Source organism: Strongylocentrotus purpuratus, unplaced genomic scaffold (genome assembly GCF_000002235.5).
Source record: "Strongylocentrotus purpuratus isolate Spur 01 unplaced genomic scaffold, Spur_5.0 spur5_scaffold_5, whole genome shotgun sequence".
NCBI lineage: Eukaryota > Metazoa > Echinodermata > Echinoidea > Camarodonta > Strongylocentrotidae > Strongylocentrotus > Strongylocentrotus purpuratus.
Window position 1 is genome coordinate 33226781 of NW_022145611.1, and position 23068 is coordinate 33249848.

Genomic DNA, 23068 nt, shown 5'->3' on the forward strand with positions numbered 1-23068 from the left:
TATCTGGCTTTTATCACACATACCCTGTAATTTCTCATTTTCTACACATTTCACAACTTAGTATCTTTACATTTACATGTATTTCTGTCTTTCTTTCTCCCTCCCTATCCTTCTACCGGTACTTCCCTCTCTCCCTCTCTTCCATCTCTCTCTCTCTCTCTTCCCATAATTTCCCCCAATTACATCTAAACTCAATTATCTATTTGGTGAGCTGTTTTCTTTCCATCACTGGGTTACAATACAATTCTCTTTCCTCCCCCTTTCTTCCTCTTGACTTTCCAAACATATCCATCCCTGTCACTATTCTTTTCTTCTACAACGGTTTCAAAATGTTCTTTCCCTCGTGCACACATCTATATCAAAAATGAAGAAAGGACAACAAATAGAAACATTCATGTAATTTTTAGATTCTTTAACACTGTCCATTGTGACATACACAGCAACAAAATATAAATGTGCTACCATAGGAACATTAACAAAATGTGAACTGAATATTGTTTCAAAACAATTACATGTGTTGATAAATGATCATTAGTTCCTTACACCTTTTGATCAATTATATTTTACTAACCCACATTCTTGTATAGTACATGTACAAAATACACTAGTAGCCGTATAAACAAGGAATTCACTTTGTGCCCCTAAAATTAAAATATACAGTTTGTATTAGCTGCTTGTTATTTCAATGTTTCTTAAAATTTCTGATAGCACATACAATGCATTTCTTAAATTTACTTGGGTTTCGTAACACATGAGATATTTTAAGCTTTGTAAATCAAAATCCAGATCTACATAAAGTGAAATACATAACATCAGTTTTTTTTCTTCCATACATGAACTTTCATATTTTCTTGTATGAAAATAAATGGTACATGTACATATATAACTTTCTTACAATCGATGCATCATAATTACAAAAGCCATCATGAAAATAGTGTGTTCCATGAACAATGTACTATAATTAATCCACATTATTTTCATACAATTTTTTTTTCATCCCTACTACCTACAGTAACCATACTGCAGTAATATGTCATATACATGTATGTTACACAATTACTGTATTCTTGTAAATGGAATAAGCTAATCCTTATGACCAATATTAATACACACTGTAACAAGAAATAAGCATGGCAAGCCAAACAATGAAAGGTTTACAATCGGCATTCTCTATTTTGATGGATCAGGAGAATAAAACAATTCTACATCTTTCACCATCTCTATCGACTGTTTGTCAGTGTAAATACATATTCACCTCAGCCGTAGAACCAATTAGTATCTGTCATTTATACTCTGTCAAAACAGGTCATCTCCTTCAACACTGCATTAAGTGATGAGATGTTACAGCTGATTTTCATTACAAAGAGAACTTTGATTGAACAAGTTTAACAAATGTAAGGAAGTATCTATACTAAAAGTGCATGAAAACCTCACATCAAACTAACAAGATATAGAATCACACAGAAAATAATCTCTCAAATCCCAGTCCAATCTTTGGGAATTTCATATGGGACGGCCTAAAGTGCTCAATTTGGGTCTATTGCAACAATTACGACCACCTATTCTTCAGGTATTTTTATTTCTAGAATCAAGTAAATAGGTCAGACAGGGCTCACATGAAGAGGTTGCCTGGATGATATTGACCAAATAAAATCACATTTAAAGTGCTTACCTCGAAGTCCAAGTGGCACATGAAATTTCTCACCTCATAGTATGGGTATAATATGTTTCATTAGAAGTTTGCACAATCTACATTGAATGGCCACCAAAAGTTGACATGGAAAGCTAAGAACCCTGATAATGTTTCAACACACCTTCCATATTCATAATCTGCCTCATCAATGTCCTCACAAAGTGCAATTTATACCACGATTTGACATACTGTAATTAATTCCACCACAAATCCTTACACACTCCATAAAATGTCATGGTGGTTCAACACCTAGGTGAAACTGATGCATATGATTGACATCAAACTTTTGTATACCAATATTTACAAGACATACAGTATCAAAACATTTTGATTGAACAAAATCTTCAAAATATATATGCTAATACAGTGATGACAGAATGGAATTCGATTATTGATATATACAAATTTGTCTTCTATACAATGTACAATTTAGGTCACAAATTATAGTACTGTTAATCTATCAGAGAGCGTAAGGCAGTTGAAGCACCAATGACCATATATTCAATCATAACATAATTTTTACATTGGTTTATTTTCACACATCACTAGCAACTAGACATCAAGAGATGTTATTTCAATCAAATGTACAGGTACTGATGAGATTGTTGCAAATGATACCAAGAACTTACACTATTTTATGTTAAATTTCATGAGTTTGTGTAATAAGCCCCACGCCCCCTCAAAAAATGAAACTTTGTCTAATAACAAGTCTCATAGTTTCTGAGATTAATGGAAAAATATGTATGCATGAAGCTAAATATGCTATATCTAGATTACATACAATCATGCAAATTGACATAATTTGTTCTTCTATTGTGTCTTAGAGCTCCCATTCATCTTGGACATGTACAGGAACAGCACTCCTTTGCCTCCTCCCACGGGGTGATGCATTCTCTAAAGGATTCCTTGGGGATCTAGGGTATCTCTTAGGGGTCCTGTTATCCCTGTCTGGTGTTAGTCTACCCTTGGATCTGGCAGGAGAAGGAGACTTGACCAGTCTCTTGACCGGTTTGACAGGTGATCTGTGTCTGATAGCGACTGGTTTCCTACTACCAGGGGTACAAAGTCTCGCACGCTGGACAGGTGTGAGGGGTGTTGCTAGTCTTGGATCCAAAGGAGCTGGTTTCCTGGTCCTGGGCAGATGTGGTGAGTTGTTATCTCTGAGCGGTTTGACAAGAGGTACGCTGGACGCTTCATCTTCCACCTCGAAAGCTTTCTCTCTCTTGAGTTTGGAAAATGAATCACTCTCTTGGAAAGCCGTCTTTTGGCCCTGGGAGACGGGACGCCTTCTTCTGATGGATGGTGGAGTTGAGGGGTTCTCTTTGTTGTCGGGTGTGGAAACATTCTGCATAGATCTGACATTCCTCATATGACGTATCATAGGTGGCTTGTTGACAGAGGTTACTGGGGTACTGATGTCAAGCATGGACTGTGAACTTTGAATAGGGCGGCTTTGATTGGATGTTGGAGCAGTATGTTCTTCTTTTGGTGTTGAGATGTTCTCCATAGAAGAACTGAGAACCTTCAGAGTTGCTTTACTCCCAACAGCTGTCAAGAATGAGTCATCCACGTCTTTGCTTCTTGTTGACATTGGATGCCCAGCAGCCTGAAGATTAGAGATACCACTGTCCATACTAGTTGATTTAGTCAACGGTGTCAGAGGTTTGGTGACTGATTGCGTTTCCTTTTGGCTATATGCTCTTGTCTTTCTCACACCACCAAGAGCACTAACATTGAAGTTTTGATCACTCGTAGAAAATGAGTTAAAGAGTTGAATGTTAGATTTGACGATGCTCGAGTTCTTGTTCTTTCTCCCTTTCTGATCACCCTTTATGGGTAGGGTCTTGGAATGACTCCCTCTGAATTTCTTCATATCTGATTTGAGGGCAGCATTTATCAAGTTCTGCTTATCACTTTCACTCGCAGTATTATCAACACTGTGTGGCACCTTGAATATGTCATCTTTGCTAACCTTGCCATCTGCAGAGCTTAAAACCTTAGCCTTATCACTTGCATCAAATCTTTCATTGCTATTGTAAGTTTTTAATTCATCAGCTTCTCCTTTGTTTCCTTCAAAATTTTCCTCGATAGCCACTCTGTTCATAGTTCCCTGTTGGTCACCAGTATCACTTGGATCCTGCATCTCCTTTAGTTCTATGTGTGATTCTTTGGTATGCTTGATATCTATTTCTTTCTTCATCTCTTCTTCCTCTTCACTACCTTCATCCTCTACATCGGCATCCCAGCTGTCTTGCTTGCTTGGAAGCTTAGGTGGCTGTCTTTCTGGCTTCCCATCTATAGCGGCAACATGGAGGTCTTCCATTGAACAACCCTTTCCACTATCAATTGATTCAGATTTAGACATAGTACACTTTCCAGTGTCTGGTCTATACATAACATGGGAGTGCCCCTCGTTGCTCATGGTTTCCTTTGAGATTTGGATGTCTTTTATTTCTGGTTGATTTTCCCCAGGATGTGTCGTCTGACTACCATCGAAATGGGTTTCTTCTACAGGTGTATTTCCTGCAACAAGCGTTGTATCTTGGGGGTTTTCTGTTTCCATTTGAGTCATACCGTCAGAGCAGTCTTTTGAGGGATCTTCAATGGCCACCATGGTATCATCTTTGCATTCAAACACACATGGAGAACAGATGTCTGTTTCCATGTAGGTAGTTGTAGGTTGTTTCTCGGATGCCTCTGACCCAAACTGACTGAACTCTGATTTGAGGCTACCGACACTGATTCCAGAGAGCACACTAGATAGACTCATCTGACTCATAGATGGTGTCATTTCCTTAGCAGGGACACGATCTTCAGAGGAACTGTGCTTTACACTCTGGTCTACGATCTTCTGGAGATGTTTGTCTTCTGCTGAGCTTCCGGTTGCATAAACTATCTCAGCTGCTTTGATCTTCTGCCTAGTGCTGTCAGGAATATGGATGGATGGACTTGTTCGCTCCTTCCCCAACTTACTACCAATCAACTGGGAGGCATGCTCCTGTTGTTTCTTTACATACTCTGTAGCAAGGTTCGATTCACTTACCATAGTTATGTCAACCACCACAACCTTTGGTGATGCTACTGCCTTAGCTTGGGTATCTACAATCACTACTCTAGGTGAATCCCCAGCTGAGAATCTTATAGGTTTTATGGAACCACAAATATCATTCTCACTATCTGATGTGTGGAGCCTTGTAGATCGGCGAAGAGCTGGGGAAGCACCAGTCAGGAGTCGGGCTGGAGAGCTAGGAGTCTTGATGTGTCTACGAACCCGGCCGGGACTGTCAAAGCTTGGACTTGGTCGGACTTGAGGTTCAAAGAGCTTCATGGTGTCCAGGCCTCCATCTGGTGGTGAAGCGTTAGCTAGTCTCCAACCAACATCTTTGGTTTCCTTTTTGTTGTTTTCTTGTGTCTGAAAGTAATTCACCACACACATGTCTCAGTAATACTACAGGGAAGTGTTTTGTACACAAAATGTACACAAAGTTAGTCACAAAATGTAGTTTTGAAAAGTAAACAAACTAGAAGTCCCTTCATACAAATCTAATGAAACCAACATGAAACCATTGATATACATTTACTGTTATATTTTCATGAAGGTATTTCATTGTTTAAAGGAGTTGTGGTATTCATTTAATCAAAGTCATGCTTAGACACATAAGGCAGAGGAAAAGTAAAGTCTTACCTTGCTTGCTTTAGGAGACTTTGTACTGAATGGCTCTCCATCTAGATTGAGTGCCACAGATCTCCTGTGTAGTTAGAAAGAAAGAGAGAGAGAGAGAGAGAGAGAGAGAAAGAAACAGAGAGAGAAACAAAAACAGGTTTTACATCAATGTTTGTAAAAACTTTCATTCCTCGGTTAGCACACATGACACATCTTTATGCAAAAGAAAAACATTCTGACAAAAACAGCTTCAGAATCTGATCATATGGTCAACTCAAACACCAAATAAAAACCAAGTACTAGTACATCAACTTCTCTTATATATATGTTATTAAAGAACACATCAGAACAAGACTTTTGGTTGTTGTTGGACACATATTTTATTCAACAGATTGTCACAAAGTTAACATATTCATCAAATTAGCACCAAGAAAGCTTGGAATATCAGAGAGAACTTCTATTCATAATTCTTTGTTTACCTTTTTAGTTTCCTTGCACTGAGTTCCTTAAATTTTTTGAGTTTGCTTTTGGGTGTTTCCTGGCCCCTGTTATGTCCTTTGGAGAACATCTCCCTCCCAGCCAGCCTGCCAGGGGTGTGTCCAGCAAAGGAATCATCAGCATACACAATGGATGGCGTACCATACCTGAAGAGTGTCTCGCCATCTGCTGTGACAGCATCTGTGATCATGAGTTAAGATGCATCAAAAAATGAAGAAAAAAATAGTCATATATCTGTTTCCTAAAACTGTGTACCGGTAGTTTACTATAAAGAAGAAGAAATATACCATCAATATCTTCTATTAGAAATTTAGTTCTTTTAAAAACAGGTTGGTTCTGTTAAAACTGGTCATTGTTATATACACCTACCGCCTCAGGATACATCATCTTGAGAGTAATTCTAATATACTCTTCATCCCTACGATTTGAGTTTCACTATGAAAAATTTATTTTCTGTTAACTAGTGCTTTGCATCATTCATATACAGATATTCCATTCCTAACCCTTGACAGAACATTAAATCAGTTTTAACTATCTGCTTCACAGAGCCGCGAGTCTGTAATGAGAGGGATTGAGACTGAACAGTTCAGAGGGTGAGCATTTGTTAGCCCACTCTGAACCAAGCTAGTGTATGAGGGTTTACCTGCTTCGCCCAGGGCTGGATGAGAATGTTGATTAGGTGTTCCTTGATGATGAATCTTATGGAGATGTAGACCTGGTTTGCTAAACTGAGGATCTGTTGTCATCTTGTGCAGCAAAACTTTCCTGTGTAGTGAACAAAATATGAATTTTAAGATTTTAGATTTACATAATTAGACCTGTAATTTCCTTTGATTGGTTTTGCTTCAATTCTGAAGTTCATGAGTCCGCATTATAAAATACTCACATTTTAAAAATTATTCCTAAACAAACATGGTACAGACAATTAGAGTATTTAACACTGCTATTTTGTCAAAAATGAACAGAAAATTACTTGTCTTCAGAGAAAAAATGGACGACGAGAGATTGTAGATATAAAATTGAGAGGTGAAAATTAATGCTCTTCCTACCTCTTGTTGGAAGTAAATGCACTGCCGATATCTTCACTGGCTTTCCGCTTCATGATCTTTGGTGACTCCGCTGAAATGACAAGAAATTTTATAATAAGTTAGCAATGGGAACAATTAACTGTGCAAAAGTGTTTGTCCTTGAAGCCTAATTTGCATAAAGTAAACAACTTGTTTACGCTAAACCGCTACGAAACAGTCTCAGCTAAACTGTAACTCTTACTCATAAATTTTGCAGTTAGATGTCAGACCCGAGCAAAACGAAGCGCTTTTCTTTGAATTGTTTAATCTGAAAATATTTTCCATCATTACACCAGATCAATACTTTTGTACTTGATAAATCAAAGTACATCAAAATTTTCCTCTGAATATCTTTTCATAATTTTATGTCCCACGGTCATGTCGGGAAAAAAAAGAAAAAAGGCAATGTCATCAAGGAACCCATGGCGAAACATTCTTGGAAGCGTACGTGTGGTCCCATCTATAGGGGTATGTGCAGCATGTTTACCACTCGAGTGTAGTCCAACATACTGTTATACCTGCAGGACTTAACACAGTTTCAGTTTGAAGATTTCATTAATTTTTCTCTGACTGCATTGCAGGGGGGGGGGGGGGGATTACCATCTTTCTATGGAGTAGAATTCCAACAGGTATCTAATAAGTTTCTTTTTGGATGATTGTTGTACATCTGCATGTTAGCACATTCAAAATAAAAACTGGCAATATTATAGTTGAATTACTTAGTATTACTCACTATTATGCGTATCAGTAGCAGTAGATAAGATGCTCTCCGTTGAAGAGCCTGTTTTCAGAATGCCTAAGCTGTGTCCAAGACCATTCACTAGCACTATGGAAAGGAATGAAAATATTAGAGTGAGTTACCTGACATAAAGCCACAAATTGATATCACTAAAATCATAATTTCCAAATGCATTTCATTTCCATTTCTAATTCTTATTTCATTTACATTAACTCTGACAAGTGACCAGTAATTTGGAATTGCCATATTCAGTAAATAGGGGGGATGTTGGAACTACTTATTTCACAAATCAAATTCACAGATGATTCACTTAGTTTGGCAATATCCTACTTCACATCACAGAATGTGATCTAGGCAATCAGCTCTGACAAAGTTGAGTTGACAGGGGAATATTTTGAAGTACGTACAATGTATGGTTATGTAATGATTATATAAAGTCAATCAATACTGCTAAATCAAATTCATGTTCTTCACTTAAGCATAAGGCAACCCTTCAATCAAATGCTTAACATTTTGTTTAAAGTCATATTATGGCATTTAGTTAAAGAAATGATTTTTGTTCATCTGAGAAACAAGTTGCTATCACGCAAAGTTGCAAATAGCCCAACAGAATGAATTGCAGCTGAGCATAATGTACTATTGCCTTTGTCTCTACACTCTACATGAATTGCAAATAATACAGCGTAAACAAAATAAGATGTACCTTGGAATGATGTTCCACTCTTCCTCCTACGTCGTCTAGATAGTCTTCCACACTCTTCTAGATTATCATCGCTCTTTTCCAGCTCGTCCTCTGATGTGAGACGATCCAGGTACTCTCTGGATTGGTTATGACCTGCAATCTTCTCTATCATCCATTCAGGGACCTCACCAATTAGCCTAGCATTCTCAATCATCAAACTAACCATACTTGTCTGTAACCCTATCATCTTCTCTGGGTTCTTCTTATCAAGGGCTGTGAATGTCCCGAAGAAGTTAGGTGTGAACACCTTGGCAAGGTTGGATACGTCCATGCGGTTTTTCTCCGACCTTGAGGCGACACGGTTTAGGAAGAGGACGATGAAGCGCAAGGTCTGAAGGTTGAGTGATGGCAAGAGATGGCAGATGTTGAGGACGACCCATCGCTGCTCTGCGATGTCTTCTATCTGTGAGCACTTGTAGAAGGCACTCTGGAGTTTAGGTGTAATGAGTGGCTCAGGGAGGGTGTGGAAGAACTGTTTGAAGAGACTGCACACATCTGCTGCATTGGCATCATCAGGAATGCAAGAACCATTCTCTAGTTTTTTCTGAAGGACGGATGATAAATAAGAGAGAGATAAATATAAAAGTTAAAACATATTACCGAGAAAATTACTTCTAAAGCATTCTCAATATTAGCGTTCTGAAGTTCAGGACAAGAAATACCCATTTTTCATAAACAAATACCGGTTGTCGTGTGTAGAAAGCCCTTTTGGTTAGATTTAGGCAAGACTGTGACGTCACTAGCGATAATTAAGAAGCTAGTATTGATTTGGCCGCTTGGAGGCGCTGTTAGGCGTGCTGCTAATTTCCATGTTTCGGAAAGGTTATGTTAACCGGAGATGCCATTGATATTTGTCTAATTTCGATACAAGCCCAATGATGTGAGTAAACTATGCATGTTATCTTGAAGTTAAAGTCTTAATGTATCTTTCTAGCCTATTGGCTTTATAAATTATGAGATTTAAGTGACATTTGTGATGCCTTATAAATGAAAGGCCGAGAGTACACGTGTATGTGAAAGTGCACGTGTATGTGAAAGTGCACGGGTTTGTGTGCATGTATTATGTAATGTACTTGTCAGTACGTGTAATGTACTTTGATAATGAATCAGGCGTATGTGGGCATTTACGTTTAGGTATTGTTTAGCTATCAAAGTAAAGATGAACGATATGAAATTATAAGAGGCATATTATGGAGTTTGTAGCTCAGCTGGATTATAATGAGTGTGCATGCTCTCTACAAAGAGAGACAAAATTACTATCATGCAGCACTAGAAACATTGGTGCAGTGCATGATTTGATTTGTTATGTCAAGGTTGTGATTATGAAGGTATAGGCCTGTAGACTTCTACATTAATCACAATCTATTCAGTTCATATACGATGAAGGAATTTAATGGTTTATTTAATTGTAACAAGTGTGGAAAGACCCACAGAGTATTATAGACCAAATTGTATGACAATTTATCTTGGTTTAAGCAAATAACAATAGGAATTAATACAAACAATTGAACTAGGGTTGCAGTATTGTATTTCACTGAGGTGAAGTTTATTACATCTAAAAGGGTATCATTTCATGATAAATGAGTTATAATGGCGACATATGACTAAACAAATGTTTATATGTTTACATTAAATTGCAGATTGAACCTGCATTGTTTGCACGGTATCTTCATGGTTTGTCAAGTTCTGTCATCGATGGTGTCGAGGTGTTTTGGAAGTCACATCAAGTTCAATATCAGCTTGGATAAGTGAGAACGTCAAGCAGTCACCAAGCAGTCATCATGAGTGAAGTACAACCGGAGGACTCGGTTAGCCAGAGTGGCAGAAGTACTGCTGTTAGTTCCAGTGCCAGAGTAAAGACACTAGCAAAGAAGGCGGTCCTCAAAGCTGAGGTGGAGGCTCTTAGACAGCACCAGGAGTTAGAGCTTGAAGAGTTGAGGCTCAAGCAGAGGAAAGCTGAGTTGGAGCTGAAGACAAAGCTCAGAGTAATGGAAGCAGAGGAGCTTGTCTATCGCCAGTATGAAGATGATCTTGTGAAGGCTAGTGAAGGAGATGAGGTTACCTTCAAGCCTCAGTCTGTCAATGATGACAGCACATTGCCATATCCTGCAACGGATACACCTCAGAAGCAGAACATTGACGTTGAGGTATCAAGAGCACCTGAGTCAACGCCAAAGGCCAGTGATGAGTCACACAGAGAATCCAGAGATCATTTGGACTACGAGATCTTAGGACATTTGAGGCAGGGCCAAATGCAACAACAGCAGCTTCTTGAATCCATAAATTTGCCAAGTGCCGAACTAATGAAATTTGATGGTGACCCATTAAAATATTATGAGTTTGTACAATCATATGACTGTATGATTGGGGACACGTCATTGTCCAGCAGTGGAAAACTCATGAGACTGTTTCACTGTTGTGAAGGAGCAGCAAAGAAACTCATCCAGTGCTGCATGATGATGTCACCGGATCAAGGGTACCTAAGAGCTAGGGGGCTCCTTGCTGAGAGGTTTGGTGACACTCACAAGATTGAAGAAGCCTGGTTGAGGAGAGTTACGGACGGCCCAGCTGTACTAAACAACTGCAAGCAGCTGCGGGATTTTGCTGATGAGCTGCAGACCTGTACAGAGACCCTCAAGGCAATGGGTGTGCTCCAGGAATTGAGTACCCAGAGAGAATTAGTGAAGCTGATCGAAAGATTGCCCTACCAGTTGAGGAGTCGGTGGCTTGGCCAAGTGAAGAGAATCCGTGATACCGGAAGGTCACCTGTAATCTTTGATGTTGTTCGATTTGTGAACGATGCTGCTGAAGAGATCAATGATCCCGTCTACGGAGCTCTAGTTCAGGGAGGATGGAAAGAAGGACGCAGTTTCAAGGCCAAAGACAAGGATAAGGTTTCGATTCCAAACCGATACCATTCTTCCAAAGGAAACTTCTCGGCATCGCTCAGTCCTCAGAAGTGCGCTCTCTGCCATGCTGATCATGGATTGTTTGGTTGTCAGCGGTTCAAGGATATGAATCCTGAGCAACGTTTCCACTTTGCTCGTGAACAGAGACTCTGCTTCAATTGTCTACAGCCAGGGCATATGTCCTTTAAGTGCACCTTGAACAGGACCTGTTCAGTGAAGGGTTGCAAACAGAAGCACACAAAGTTTCTGCATACCGGGAAGCAGATGATGTTTAGCCGTGGAGATAGGAATTCTTCTTCCAAGAAAGCAGAGAGAGATAGTGGTCAATCCAACTCTATGACCCAGACTGATGACAGAGCTTCCGGCAGTGAAGCTTCCTCTTCGCATGCAAGCAGTAATGCCACGGGGGCCGGAAGGTATAGAGTTGCTCTTCCTATAGTACCAGTGAAGGTACGAGCAGCTGATGGCGATACAGTTGTAGAGACATTTGCACTTCTCGATTCAGGATCGACAAATTCATTTTGCCTTAAGGAGTTGGTGGATGAGCTGCAGGTTAAAGGCAAGAGTAAGATCCTGTCTGTCTCTACCTTGGAGAAAAGGAATAGCCGGTTAAGATGTGAAGCAGTAAACATCAAAGTCATGGGACTTGCCACACAATCTGAGCTTGACGTGGAGGTTCACACACGTCCCAGTTTGAATATCAGCATAGCTAATATGGCAGAAGAGGCAGATCTAGCTAAGACTCCACATTTACAAGGTCTTAATCTTCCAGTCGTCAGTAGAAGCCAGGTCACATTGCTGATAGGGCAAGATGTTCCTGAGGCGTTGATGCCCCTTGAGGTAAAGGCAGGTAGACCTGGAGAGATCTATGCTGTAAGGACAGTTCTAGGATGGACATTGAATGGACCCCTAGGAGACAGAGAAGGTCGAGATAATATCCAAGTCTCAACAAGCTTTATCTCAGACGATAGTAATGCTGGTTTGGAGGAACAGGTGAAGAAATTCTGGAAGCTAGAAGGAATGGAATACCTGTATGATGATAATAGAGGAATGTCAATAAATGACAAGAAGGTATCTGAGTTCTGGAAGAAAGAGATTAGCATGGACAACGGTCACTATCAACTGCCTATTCCCTTTAGAGAAGAGAACCCAAATTTGCCTGAGAATCGCTACATGGCAGAACAGCGATTAGAGTCACTGAGGAGGAAACTCAGCAAGGATGATTACCTTATGGGTAAATACAAGGAAGGGATGTCCAGCCTTTTGGAGAAAGGATATGCTGAGGAAGTACGTGTAGACAAAACAACTGAAGTCCAGATTCAGGACAGACAAGAGAAATGGTATCTTCCTCACCATCCTGTTATCAATCCCAAGAAACCAGGAAAGGTACGCATAGTCTTCGACTGTGCAGCTAAGTGTAAAGGAGTAGCTCTCAATGATGCTGTATTGCAGGGTCCTGATCTTACCAACAAACTGACAGGAGTACTCCTTAGATTCAGAAAGGACCGTATCGCATTAACAGCTGACATAGAGGCGATGTTTCATCAAGTCAGAGTACCGTCATTTGAGAGAGATGTGCTGCGATTCCTGTGGTGGCCGTCGGGAGATTTGTCAAAACAGTGTCAGGTTTATCGCATGTGTGTACACCTTTTCGGTGGGACATGGAGTCCCAGTGCTTGCAGTTTTGCCCTTCGTCAGACTGCGGTTGATAATCAGCAGGATTACGAGGCTGACACTGTAAAGACTGTTCGCGAAAACTTCTACGTTGACGATTGCCTTGTGTCAACAGATAGTGAAGAAAGGGCCATTAAATTGGCAGCACAACTCAGGGAACTACTCAGAAAAGGGGGATTCAGGCTAACGAAATGGTTGAGTAACAGTCCCACCGTGCTACACTCAATACCTGTTGAGGAAAGAGCCAAGGAGTTGACTGGAGTCGACTTGAATCATGATGCCCTCCCAGTTGATCGAGCTCTAGGTATCAGCTGGAATGTTGAGGCAGATAGTCTCGGGTTCAAGATTTCACCGAAGGACAAGCCTCTCACGAGACGGGGATTGCTGAGTGTTGTTTCATCGATGTATGACCCGTTAGGATTTGCAAGCCCATTCGTCGTAAGAGGGAAGTTGATCTTGCAAGAACTGTGTCAAAAGGGACTTGCATGGGATGATCCTATTCCTGAAGTCTACAAGCAGAAGTGGATGGTGTGGCTCAGTGAACTACCAGAAATAGAACAGTTTGCAGTGAACAGATGCATAAGACCCCATGAATTCCCTGAAGTGGTGGAGTATGAATTGCACCATTTTTCTGATGCTTCTGAAGTAGCATATGGGGCAGCATCATATCTAGTATTGAAAGCTGAAAATGGTCAGGTGCACAGTGAGCTGTTGATGTCAAAGTCTCGCCTTTCACCAATCAAGAAAATGACGATTCCACGTCTAGAGCTGTCTGCAGCAGCAATCAGTGTAAGACTGGACGCCTTTCTAAGACAAGAACTGAATGTGCTAGTGGGAAGTTCTCATTTCTGGACAGATAGCACAATCGTCATACGATACATAACAAATGAGGAAAGGCGGTTCCGGACTTTCGTGGCTAATAGAGTTGCAGCAATCAGAAATAAATCCAGCCCAGAACAGTGGCATTATGTGGATTCAAAATCCAATCCAGCAGACGACGTGTCTAGAGGGCTGACTGCTGAGGAGCTGAAAACCAACCAGCGATGGGTGCACGGTCCTAAATTCTTGCTGCAAGGAAAGGAGAACTGGCCTACTGATCCATTTATAGTGGGAGAGCTTTCAGATACTGATCCAGAAATCAAGTTGCCCAAGGAAGATACAAGTTCATTCAGCACAGAAACGGGTAATGAGAAAGCCTTAGACAGGATGATTAACCACTATTCATCGTGGTTTAAGCTCAAGAGGGCTGTATGCTGGATGTGGAGATTCATTAAGTGGCTGAGAACCAAGAGAGAGTCACAGTTGAAAGTTGAAACAGAGGTGATCTCTAAGAGGATCACGTATGAAGAGATGAAGTATGCAGAGCAGAAAATTCTCCAGTATGAACAATCTTGCTTCTTTAGAGAGGAAATGGATGCACTAACTGGTGCAGATGGTGTAAAGAAAGCCAGCAGTTTATACAAGTTAGACCCTAAGATAGAAGGAGGTCTGATTCGAGTTGGAGGAAGGTTGAGTAGGTCAGCGCTACCACTCGAGGCGAAACATCCTATCATTATTCCAAAGAAAAGCCTCGTGGCGGAGCTAATGTTGAGAGAGGTACATGAGAAGACGGGACATAGTGGCAGGAGCCACGTGTTGTCAACTCTTCGTGAAAGATACTGGTTGCCAGGTGCTGGAACGGCTATCAGAAAGATGATGGGGAGATGTGTTGCATGCAGGCGGCAGAGGGCAAAAGTAATGCAACAGAAAATGGCTGACCTGCCCAAGGATAGACTGGTTCCTGATGAACCACCATTTACGAGAGTAGGCATGGACTACTTTGGGCCTATCGAAGTAAAGAGAGGTCGGAGTATCGTCAAACGCTATGGAGTGATATTCACTTGCCTTGCCATACGAGCTGTTCATATTGAAATGGCTTATTCATTGAGCACAGACTCTTGTATAGATGCAATACGACGCTTCATAGCTCGCAGAGGCAATGTCAAGGAAATCAGATCAGACAATGGGACCAACCTCGTCGGAGCAAAGTTGGAATTGAGACGAGAGATAGAAGGGTGGAATAAAGCCCAGTTGAATGAAGAACTACTCCAGAGGAACATAAAGTGGACATTTAATCCACCTGGAGCGTCACATTTTGGCGGAGTCTGGGAGAGACAGATTGGGACGGTGAGGAAATTGATCCTCGCTCTGACGAAGCAGCAAACACTCGCAGACGAAAGTTTGAATACGCTACTGTGCGAAGTAGAAGGCATCATCAACAATAGGCCCATCACCAAGGTTTCTGATGACGCCAGCGACGTAGAGGCATTGACTCCAAATCACCTGCTCCTGCTGAATAGGAAACCACATCTACCTCCAACGATGACTGAAGAGTCTGATACATACGCTAGAAGAAGGTGGCGTCAAGTGCAATACATGGCTGATCTCTTCTGGAAGCGCTGGATAAGGGAGTACCTACCACAACTACAGGAGAGGGAGAAATGGGTAGCATCGCGTCGAAATGTTCAAGTCGGTGATGTTGTGCTTGTGGTCAATAATAACGCCCCGCGGAATTTGTGGCAGTTGGGTAGGGTTCTCAAGACGATGCCTGACAAAGGAGGTTTTGTCCGTAGCGTTGAAGTCAAGACAAAGAATAGCGTGCTTGTGAGACCAATCTCCAAATTGTGTTTGGTTTTGGAAGCCGACGTTTAAACTACTTTGGAGAGATTTCTGAATTTGAGAGATAGGAAATTATCAAATATATTGATGTAGGATTGTGATAAAAGGAATACCAATTTGATTCTTTTTATTGTGCCTTATCATTTTTGGAAAGGGAATGTGGAGTCGCGCAACGACAAGATGATTCATTTGAGCGGGTTCACTAGCATAGTAATTCGACGAAAATTGATCTACAGAAGTTTATTTAAACAACTGAATGGAACTGAGAGATATTCCAGCCACGTTTGACAAGAAACTGATTAACTCTAAAGACTGAAAATTGAAAGGACTCAAAGACTCATGGACTGACAGTCATATTCAGCTTATTTATTGTCATAAATGTCACTTTCAATGCTAAATTTTCATTTTTCTTGTAAAATTCAATATTTAAATGCCTTTATCCCACAGGAACAGTATAGGTGTTAATGCATGCTGGTGCATGTTAGCTTTGTTTATAATCTGGACAAATTATATATGCAAGGTTTAGCAGATAAATTTTCTGGAGAATTCTGGTTAATATCTAGTGTTGACTTATTTGTCAAAGTTTGAATACCTTTGTTGGAAATACAGTGTAGCAGAATGCCAAATTGTTAAAAAAAATTAGCAATAAGAAAAAATAGGTGTTTACATGTTTGCTAATTTCAGTCTGTTAAGACCGAACACAGAGAATGTTAAGGGGTTGTAGCAAGGATGATTTCATTATTTTTTCATATAGCATGTTTTGGAATACATTGCATTAGTAATTTGGTATACAGTACATGTATGTTGAGTTTGTAAAGGCTTCCAGTGGTAAAGAAGATGTGTTAATACATAGCAGATGGAAGGACAATGACTCAATTTATTGCTAGAGGAATGGCATAAGGTCATAAAGGACAATTACATGTATGTTCAAAGTTTGATTGAAACAAAGTGAAGTGTTTATTGGAGACGTTAAGAGTGATCTACCAATAAGTATATTCAAGTTTGTCACAAGGAAGTAAACAAACTTAATTTGTGGTTGACCAAGTTTAATGCCAACAAATGCATATTTGTTTTTTACCACACCGGTATAGAAAGAGTTAAAAGATATGTTTAATTCAGGTATTGCTACCAACTGTTATTGGCAGTGGTTTAGCTAGATTAACAATGATGTGTTTTGGTTTAACTGCAAATTTGCATAATTTGCATAATTTGCATAATTTGCATAAATTTGCATAATGGTTGAATATTGGTTTAAAACAATATACATGTACAAGTATCTACATGTGGTTGTTGTTGTGATGCTATAATTCTTAAAATTAAGATTATAGGTTAAATGTTATTTCAGGTAAATTTGTATAGAAAATTTAGAACAATTTCTTGCAAATTGACAACTTTGTTGTTTAGTTAAAGGGATCTTGTCACTTTTTTGATGAAGTTGAGTTAAGTAAATGTAATACAGTGCACGTAGTGAATGTTAGTTTAAATGTTCAGTAAAGCTTCACATTTAGGGGACCGGGATGTCGTGTGTAGAAAGCCCTTTTGGTTAGATTTAGGCAAGACTGTGACGTCACTAGCGATAATTAAGAAGCTAGTATTGATTTGGCCGCTTGGAGGCGCTGTTAGGCGTGCTGCTAATTTCCATGTTTCGGAAAGGTTATGTTAACCGGAGATGCCATTGATATTTGTCTAATTTCGATACAAGCCCAATGATGTGAGTAAACTATGCATGTTATCTTGAAGTTAAAGTCTTAATGTATCTTTCTAGCCTATTGGCTTTATAAATTATGAGATTTAAGTGACATTTGTGATGCCTTATAAATGAAAGGCCGAGAGTACACGTGTATGTGAAAGTGCACGTGTATGTGAAAGTGCACGGGTTTGTGTGCATGTATTATGTAATGTACTTGTCAGTACGTGTAATGTACTTTGATAATGAATCAGGCGTATGTGGGCATTTACGTTTAGGTATTGTTTAGCTATCAAAGTAAAGATGAACGATATGAAATTATAAGAGGCATATTATGGAGTTTGTAGCTCAGCTGGATTATAATGAGTGTGCATGCTCTCTACAAAGAGAGACAAAATTACTATCATGCAGCACTAGAAACATTGGTGCAGTGCATGATTTGATTTGTTATGTCAAGGTTGTGATTATGAAGGTATAGGCCTGTAGACTTCTACATTAATCACAATCTATTCAGTTCATATACGATGAAGGAATTTAATGGTTTATTTAATTGTAACAAGTGTGGAAAGACCCACAGAGTATTATAGACCAAATTGTATGACAATTTATCTTGGTTTAAGCAAATAACAATAGGAATTAATACAAACAATTGAACTAGGGTTGCAGTATTGTATTTCACTGAGGTGAAGTTTATTACATCTAAAAGGGTATCATTTCATGATAAATGAGTTATAATGGCGACATATGACTAAACAAATGTTTATATGTTTACATTAAATTGCAGATTGAACCTGCATTGTTTGCACGGTATCTTCATGGTTTGTCAAGTTCTGTCATCGATGGTGTCGAGGTGTTTTGGAAGTCACACCGGTAATCAGTTTAACTGGAGCAGATGGTGAAAAGAACACTTTAATTTGTAGCCTGAACTAAGTGACATATATGTACTGGTATATACCCATTTACCACACAGAAATAATAATTCTGTTATACATTTTTTTTTTTTTTAAAGCACAAAGTTCAACTACATGTATAGATGCTTACCTGTAGCTCTCGTTGTCTGGATTTGGAACCTGAGATACGGAATATGCCTTCCATGTCCAGATGACTGTCAAGAAACTTTGTACACTCCAATAAGAACCTGTAAACAAGAATCACGCAATCCAAAGCTTCAATGACTACCGGTACATTTTATATTATAATACAGGTACAGTTGTAATACATACAATGAACATTACACATCAAGATCTATTATCATTATTCATTGATTTACAAAATTAGCCAACATGTATTGTTTATTCAATGTCTTCCTTACCTGGGCACATGACATCTTGAGTCCTCATCTCTTACCAGCTCATAAGACTGTAATGCCTTACCAAACAAGGGAGATGCATGCATATCCTAAAAAAGAGAGAAAATAATGAGAAACGTGTTAAATTTCATTTGATGAATTTGTTTTGACCACCGTAACAGTAACGGGCATATGACCAGGGATGTATGACTTGAATAAGAGGAAAATATTTGCATAGATCCTCCTAAACTAGTGTACTGTAGAGACAACGCTTTTACAAAACATTCAAATGCTGAATTATCTTAAGTTTCTGAAAAATAAAAGAATTAAATATGAGTCCTATACGAATAGATCCACTGAGTATGACCATGACTCATGCAAAAAATTTCAATACAGAATAATAACGGAACATGATTTGGTCTACATGTACTATTAGTTTTACCATGCATGCTGCACTTACATGAAAGTACAGAACTGATTTAATACTGGTATGTCTATTTTCTATTTTTTGTTATTTTACTTCTTTCTTCACCATGAAATTAAAAGGGTACATTTTAAAATAGTGATATGATGAGTATGACATTATTCAAATTTCAAGTTTAACTCTCTAGACTGACTAGTTTAGCAAAGCCAAAGGGCGCTAGTCCACAAGTGTGCCCAAATTAGTCCAACTTTTAGAACATCCTAGAATGTACTTAAAATGAAATGATTAAAAGAGAATAAGAGATACTACAAATTAAAATGATCAACAATCCCTTCTCGGTGCAGAATAATTAGTCCAAGGTCAACTTTGCAGCTCTTACGCTCATTTGGTTGATTTTTAGGTATTTTTTCAGGACAATGCAATATAGCGTTGTGTACGTATGTACAGCGACTGAGAAGCGGAGGTATCGAGATTATACCCTGGAAAGACGATGGTTATCCACTCATTACTATGGATCTACTATACTTGTGTCTAGCATATCGCAAAACCTCCATCTTCTTGGTTGCTGTGTACGTACATTATACATACGATACGGTTAGAAATGTTTAGGATTAAATTGTTCAGAAAAAACGCTTAAAATTCAACCTGATCTTCAGAGTTGACCCTGAACTTGTTATTCTGCATCAAATGATCAAGAAGGTATTGTTGGGCTGCTTGGGCAGTTTTAGAGCATTTTTAGGATGTTCTGGAAGGTTGAATTAGCACCAGCGCGGTGCCAACGCCAGCTAAAGTAGGTCTAGATCTACTTGATTTAAAGTCCAAAGTCAAAGAAAGAGGATATTAATTGTCAAATGACAAGGATTGTGTCGTTACTGTTAGTGTGGCACTTGTTCAGAAGCCTATCCAAAATTTGACCCGTAACAGCGGCGTGGAGATACCCTACCAAAACATACCCAAAATGTAAATATTCATTAAATGTCCAAATAAAGATCATGAGTTAAAAGTCGTTATAAATGTTTATTACCTGTTTCGTGTCAATTCTTGTCATTTTTGGAATATTTTTCAAAAAAACGTTGATATTAGTAAACACTTTTTCACAGGTTTCATGGCAAACCGCTGCACAATACAAGTACATACTGATGGGTTGAGGGCGAGCGGCGCCTGTGTGAAGTTATCTACCGTAATAATGTTACGGTAGCTACTTCAGCTCAGGCGCGCGCTCGCCCACAACCCACCATCAGTATGCACTTGTAAGTTGTATTGTGCAGCGGTTTGCCGTGAAACCTGTGAAAAAGTCTACTAATATCAGTGTTTTTCCAAAAAATACTCCAAAGTTAAAAAACAAGAAAATTGACACGAAACAAGTAGGTCTAGATCTAGTAGACTAGACTACATCATACATGTAGATCTAGTAATATTAAACATAACGACTTTTAACTCATGATCTTTATTTGGACATGATTTAGTGAATATTTACTACATTTTTAGTAGAGGGTCTAGTCTATGTTTTGGTAGGGACTAGGCCTACTAGGGCTAGGGTATCTCCACGCAGGAGTTACGGGTCAAATTTTGGATAAGCACCGTTTGGCGTTCGCCGTTAGTGTAGCCTACTTCTGAAATTCCGTAGGCCTGACGTCTATCTAGACTACTATTTTCGAGATAATGCTACCAATGATATCACCATCCATGCCCAGACATAACAAGTCAGACAACTACAGCACTGCAATTAAGACACAACAACAACACACTCTACATCTAGGCCTAGAAGGTCTAGGCCTAGGCCTAGATCTACATCATGACATGGAAATCACGCGGCAGCGCGCCACGGTTTCACTGAACTTCTGAAGCACGCACGCAGCAACAGAATTTCGTATTCGTACTCACGTGGATTTCTACACTTGGGACCACGCTCTCACAAGAATCACACAATCATTTTAAATACATCACTATTTACAACTTACTTGTGCTTGGTGATTTCTGTGTGTGTCCTTCTTCTTCGATATTCGGATACCTGAACATTTCAGATCGCGTTTTACGACACATTGCAAGGCGTCCACATTGTCTAATTCCCAAGAAAACGTCATTTTCAGACATTGGTGTTTGCGATGTCAACTTGTGTACAGGTATTTGAAAAGCCCACGGATATTAACTGCACGCCTTTTGATTGGCTATTCAGCTAAACTGGGTGTTACCCTCCTCCTGCCCTCAATCAACGAACTCTAACTTGGATTTCGATGCCCTCAATGCATGATCACTGATCTATGAGGCGCCGACAAAGTAGACTGAAAAAGTATATTGTTCTAACTGATAGACCTACAATAAACTTATGAACAACGTGAACGTATCCGGGGAACATATAAGTACAAAGGATAGCAATTCTGTTTTATCCATGAAACAGTCTTCATTCAATACTTTTTCAGGCTGAGAGAGAGAGAGAGAGAGAGAGAGAGAAGGAGAGAGAGAAAAGTCAAGTGCAGGGAATCCAAAACAGTTAATCAAATAAAACCTAGTATAATGCGAAACTCAATCAAAGTTAAAATTAATTCAAATATTTGGGCGGGAAATCCTTATATAAAACAACTATTTTTTTTCTTCAAATTTTTGAGTTATATATAATTATTATTGTTGTTGTTGTCGATGTGTAAGGGAAAAGGGTCCGAAGTACAATATGTGAATGGCTTTCTCGAAAAAAAAGGGGGGGGGGGCTATTGCCAAGGGGGGTGGGGGCAGCGTAGAAAAAATATCCGGGAGCCTTGGGGGTGGTCATTCCTCAAAGGGATTTTTGACAAATACAAAAATGATAGTGGAGCCAGCCCCGACAGCGTAGTGGTACCCGATTGCGTTTCACCCAATTCCTAAATGTTTTAATGTGTATCCTATTATAAGCCTACTGTTTTTAAAACGGTATCATTTTAATTTTCATTTCCCAGCATTATTTTCAACTGTCTTGGAGTTGTTGTCCTCTCCGTAAATGACATCAAGTACAGCCCCATCCTTTTCTTTTCCTGTAGGGATATTGAAACTGCTTGTCCTCCCAGACAAGGAGAGAGCTAGCCTCTCCTGTACAATGCATCACAATAATGCGGTCATTGTTGCAATGTCAAGATTTTTTTTTTTTTACCCCTTTGGTAATCCTCGCATGCATTCCCTGCTGAATTAAATAGAGTGCTGAACCAGCTCCGCTTTTATAGCTTAATTTTTTTAATGTTCCTTGGTGCTATGTCGGAAACCCACTGCCTATCGATTCAGCCTGAAAAAGAAATAAAGATCTGTACCCCATCACCATGTTTTATTAGTGCTGTTACACTGTGTATCGTATTTTGCATAGTACACTGTCTTTTTAAAGCATTGAAACTCTCGCATAAAAAATATGATTATATCCGGGGGTTATATACCCGGTGCAACCTATTGATAACATAATATTGAATAGCAAAGCTTCCCAATTTTTAATGAAATGACATTGAAGCTTTTGTTTGATGTTTGCCTGACTTGCATACCTGGTTCCCTGACTTAGCATCCAGAGTTTCCAGACATGCAGTCAGGAAGTAGATTGTATTGAAGTGATTTGTAGCTTTTATTTAAGTTATTAGATGTCTGCCTGCATGACTTGCATACCTGGTTCCCTGACTAACCAACCAGGCATGCAGGCAGCTAGGTAGCAGGTTTCTCAACCTTTAATTGTAAGTGATGCAAATGTTTGTACTCATGCTCTAATTATGTCTGGATTGACAGGCAGGAAGTAAGGATAAAAGTAGGCCTCGATCGTGTAGTCACGGTGACACAAAGCAGATAGACTATACAGCCTGTAGAGAAGGATTTACCTGCAGGGAGTGGCAAGATTACCAATAGATATTCTCTTAGACCGCCTGTGGAGATTGTACTGCACGCACATGATGTTGGAAAGTTTGGTCCAAACAGCTACACATGTATTTCTAGTAATACAATTTATAATGAGGCAATAATACAATGATGTACTATAAATATTAAAGTGCTCAAAAATGCAAACTTTTAGCATTCTAAAATAA

The 23068-nt window shown here is 39.4% G+C and overlaps 1 protein-coding gene across 1 annotated transcript; it reads right to left on the reverse strand.

Annotated features, from left to right (window-relative positions):
- Nucleotides 1-1392: 1392 nt before the first annotated feature.
- On the reverse strand, nucleotides 1393-21212 carry LOC580885. The gene is made up of 10 exons (XM_003726961.3): nucleotides 21005-21212; nucleotides 18644-18729; nucleotides 18373-18469; nucleotides 8365-8947; nucleotides 7656-7748; nucleotides 6905-6974; nucleotides 6499-6620; nucleotides 5837-6035; nucleotides 5379-5442; nucleotides 1393-5105 (listed from the first exon to the last, which is right to left on the reverse strand). The coding sequence occupies exons 1-10, from the start codon at nucleotides 21125-21127 to the stop codon at nucleotides 2514-2516; spliced, it is 4029 nt and encodes a 1342-aa protein (XP_003727009.2). The 5' UTR covers nucleotides 21128-21212; the 3' UTR covers nucleotides 1393-2513.
- Nucleotides 21213-23068: the final 1856 nt, after the last annotated feature.

What these genes read in the sequence shown, in the direction of transcription:
- LOC580885 (XM_003726961.3), bottom strand. Translation starts at nt 21,127, where the DNA reads ATGACGTTTTCTTGGGAATTAGACAATGTGGACGCCTTGCAATGTGTC. An exon ending in GCATTTACTTCCAACAAGAG is followed by an intron (nt 6,621 to 6,904) that starts GTAGGAAGAGCA and finishes TTCACTACACAG; the next exon opens with GAAAGTTTTGCTGCACAAGA. An exon ending in AGTGCAAGGAAACTAAAAAG is followed by an intron (nt 5,443 to 5,836) that starts GTAAACAAAGAA and finishes CTAACTACACAG; the next exon opens with GAGATCTGTGGCACTCAATC.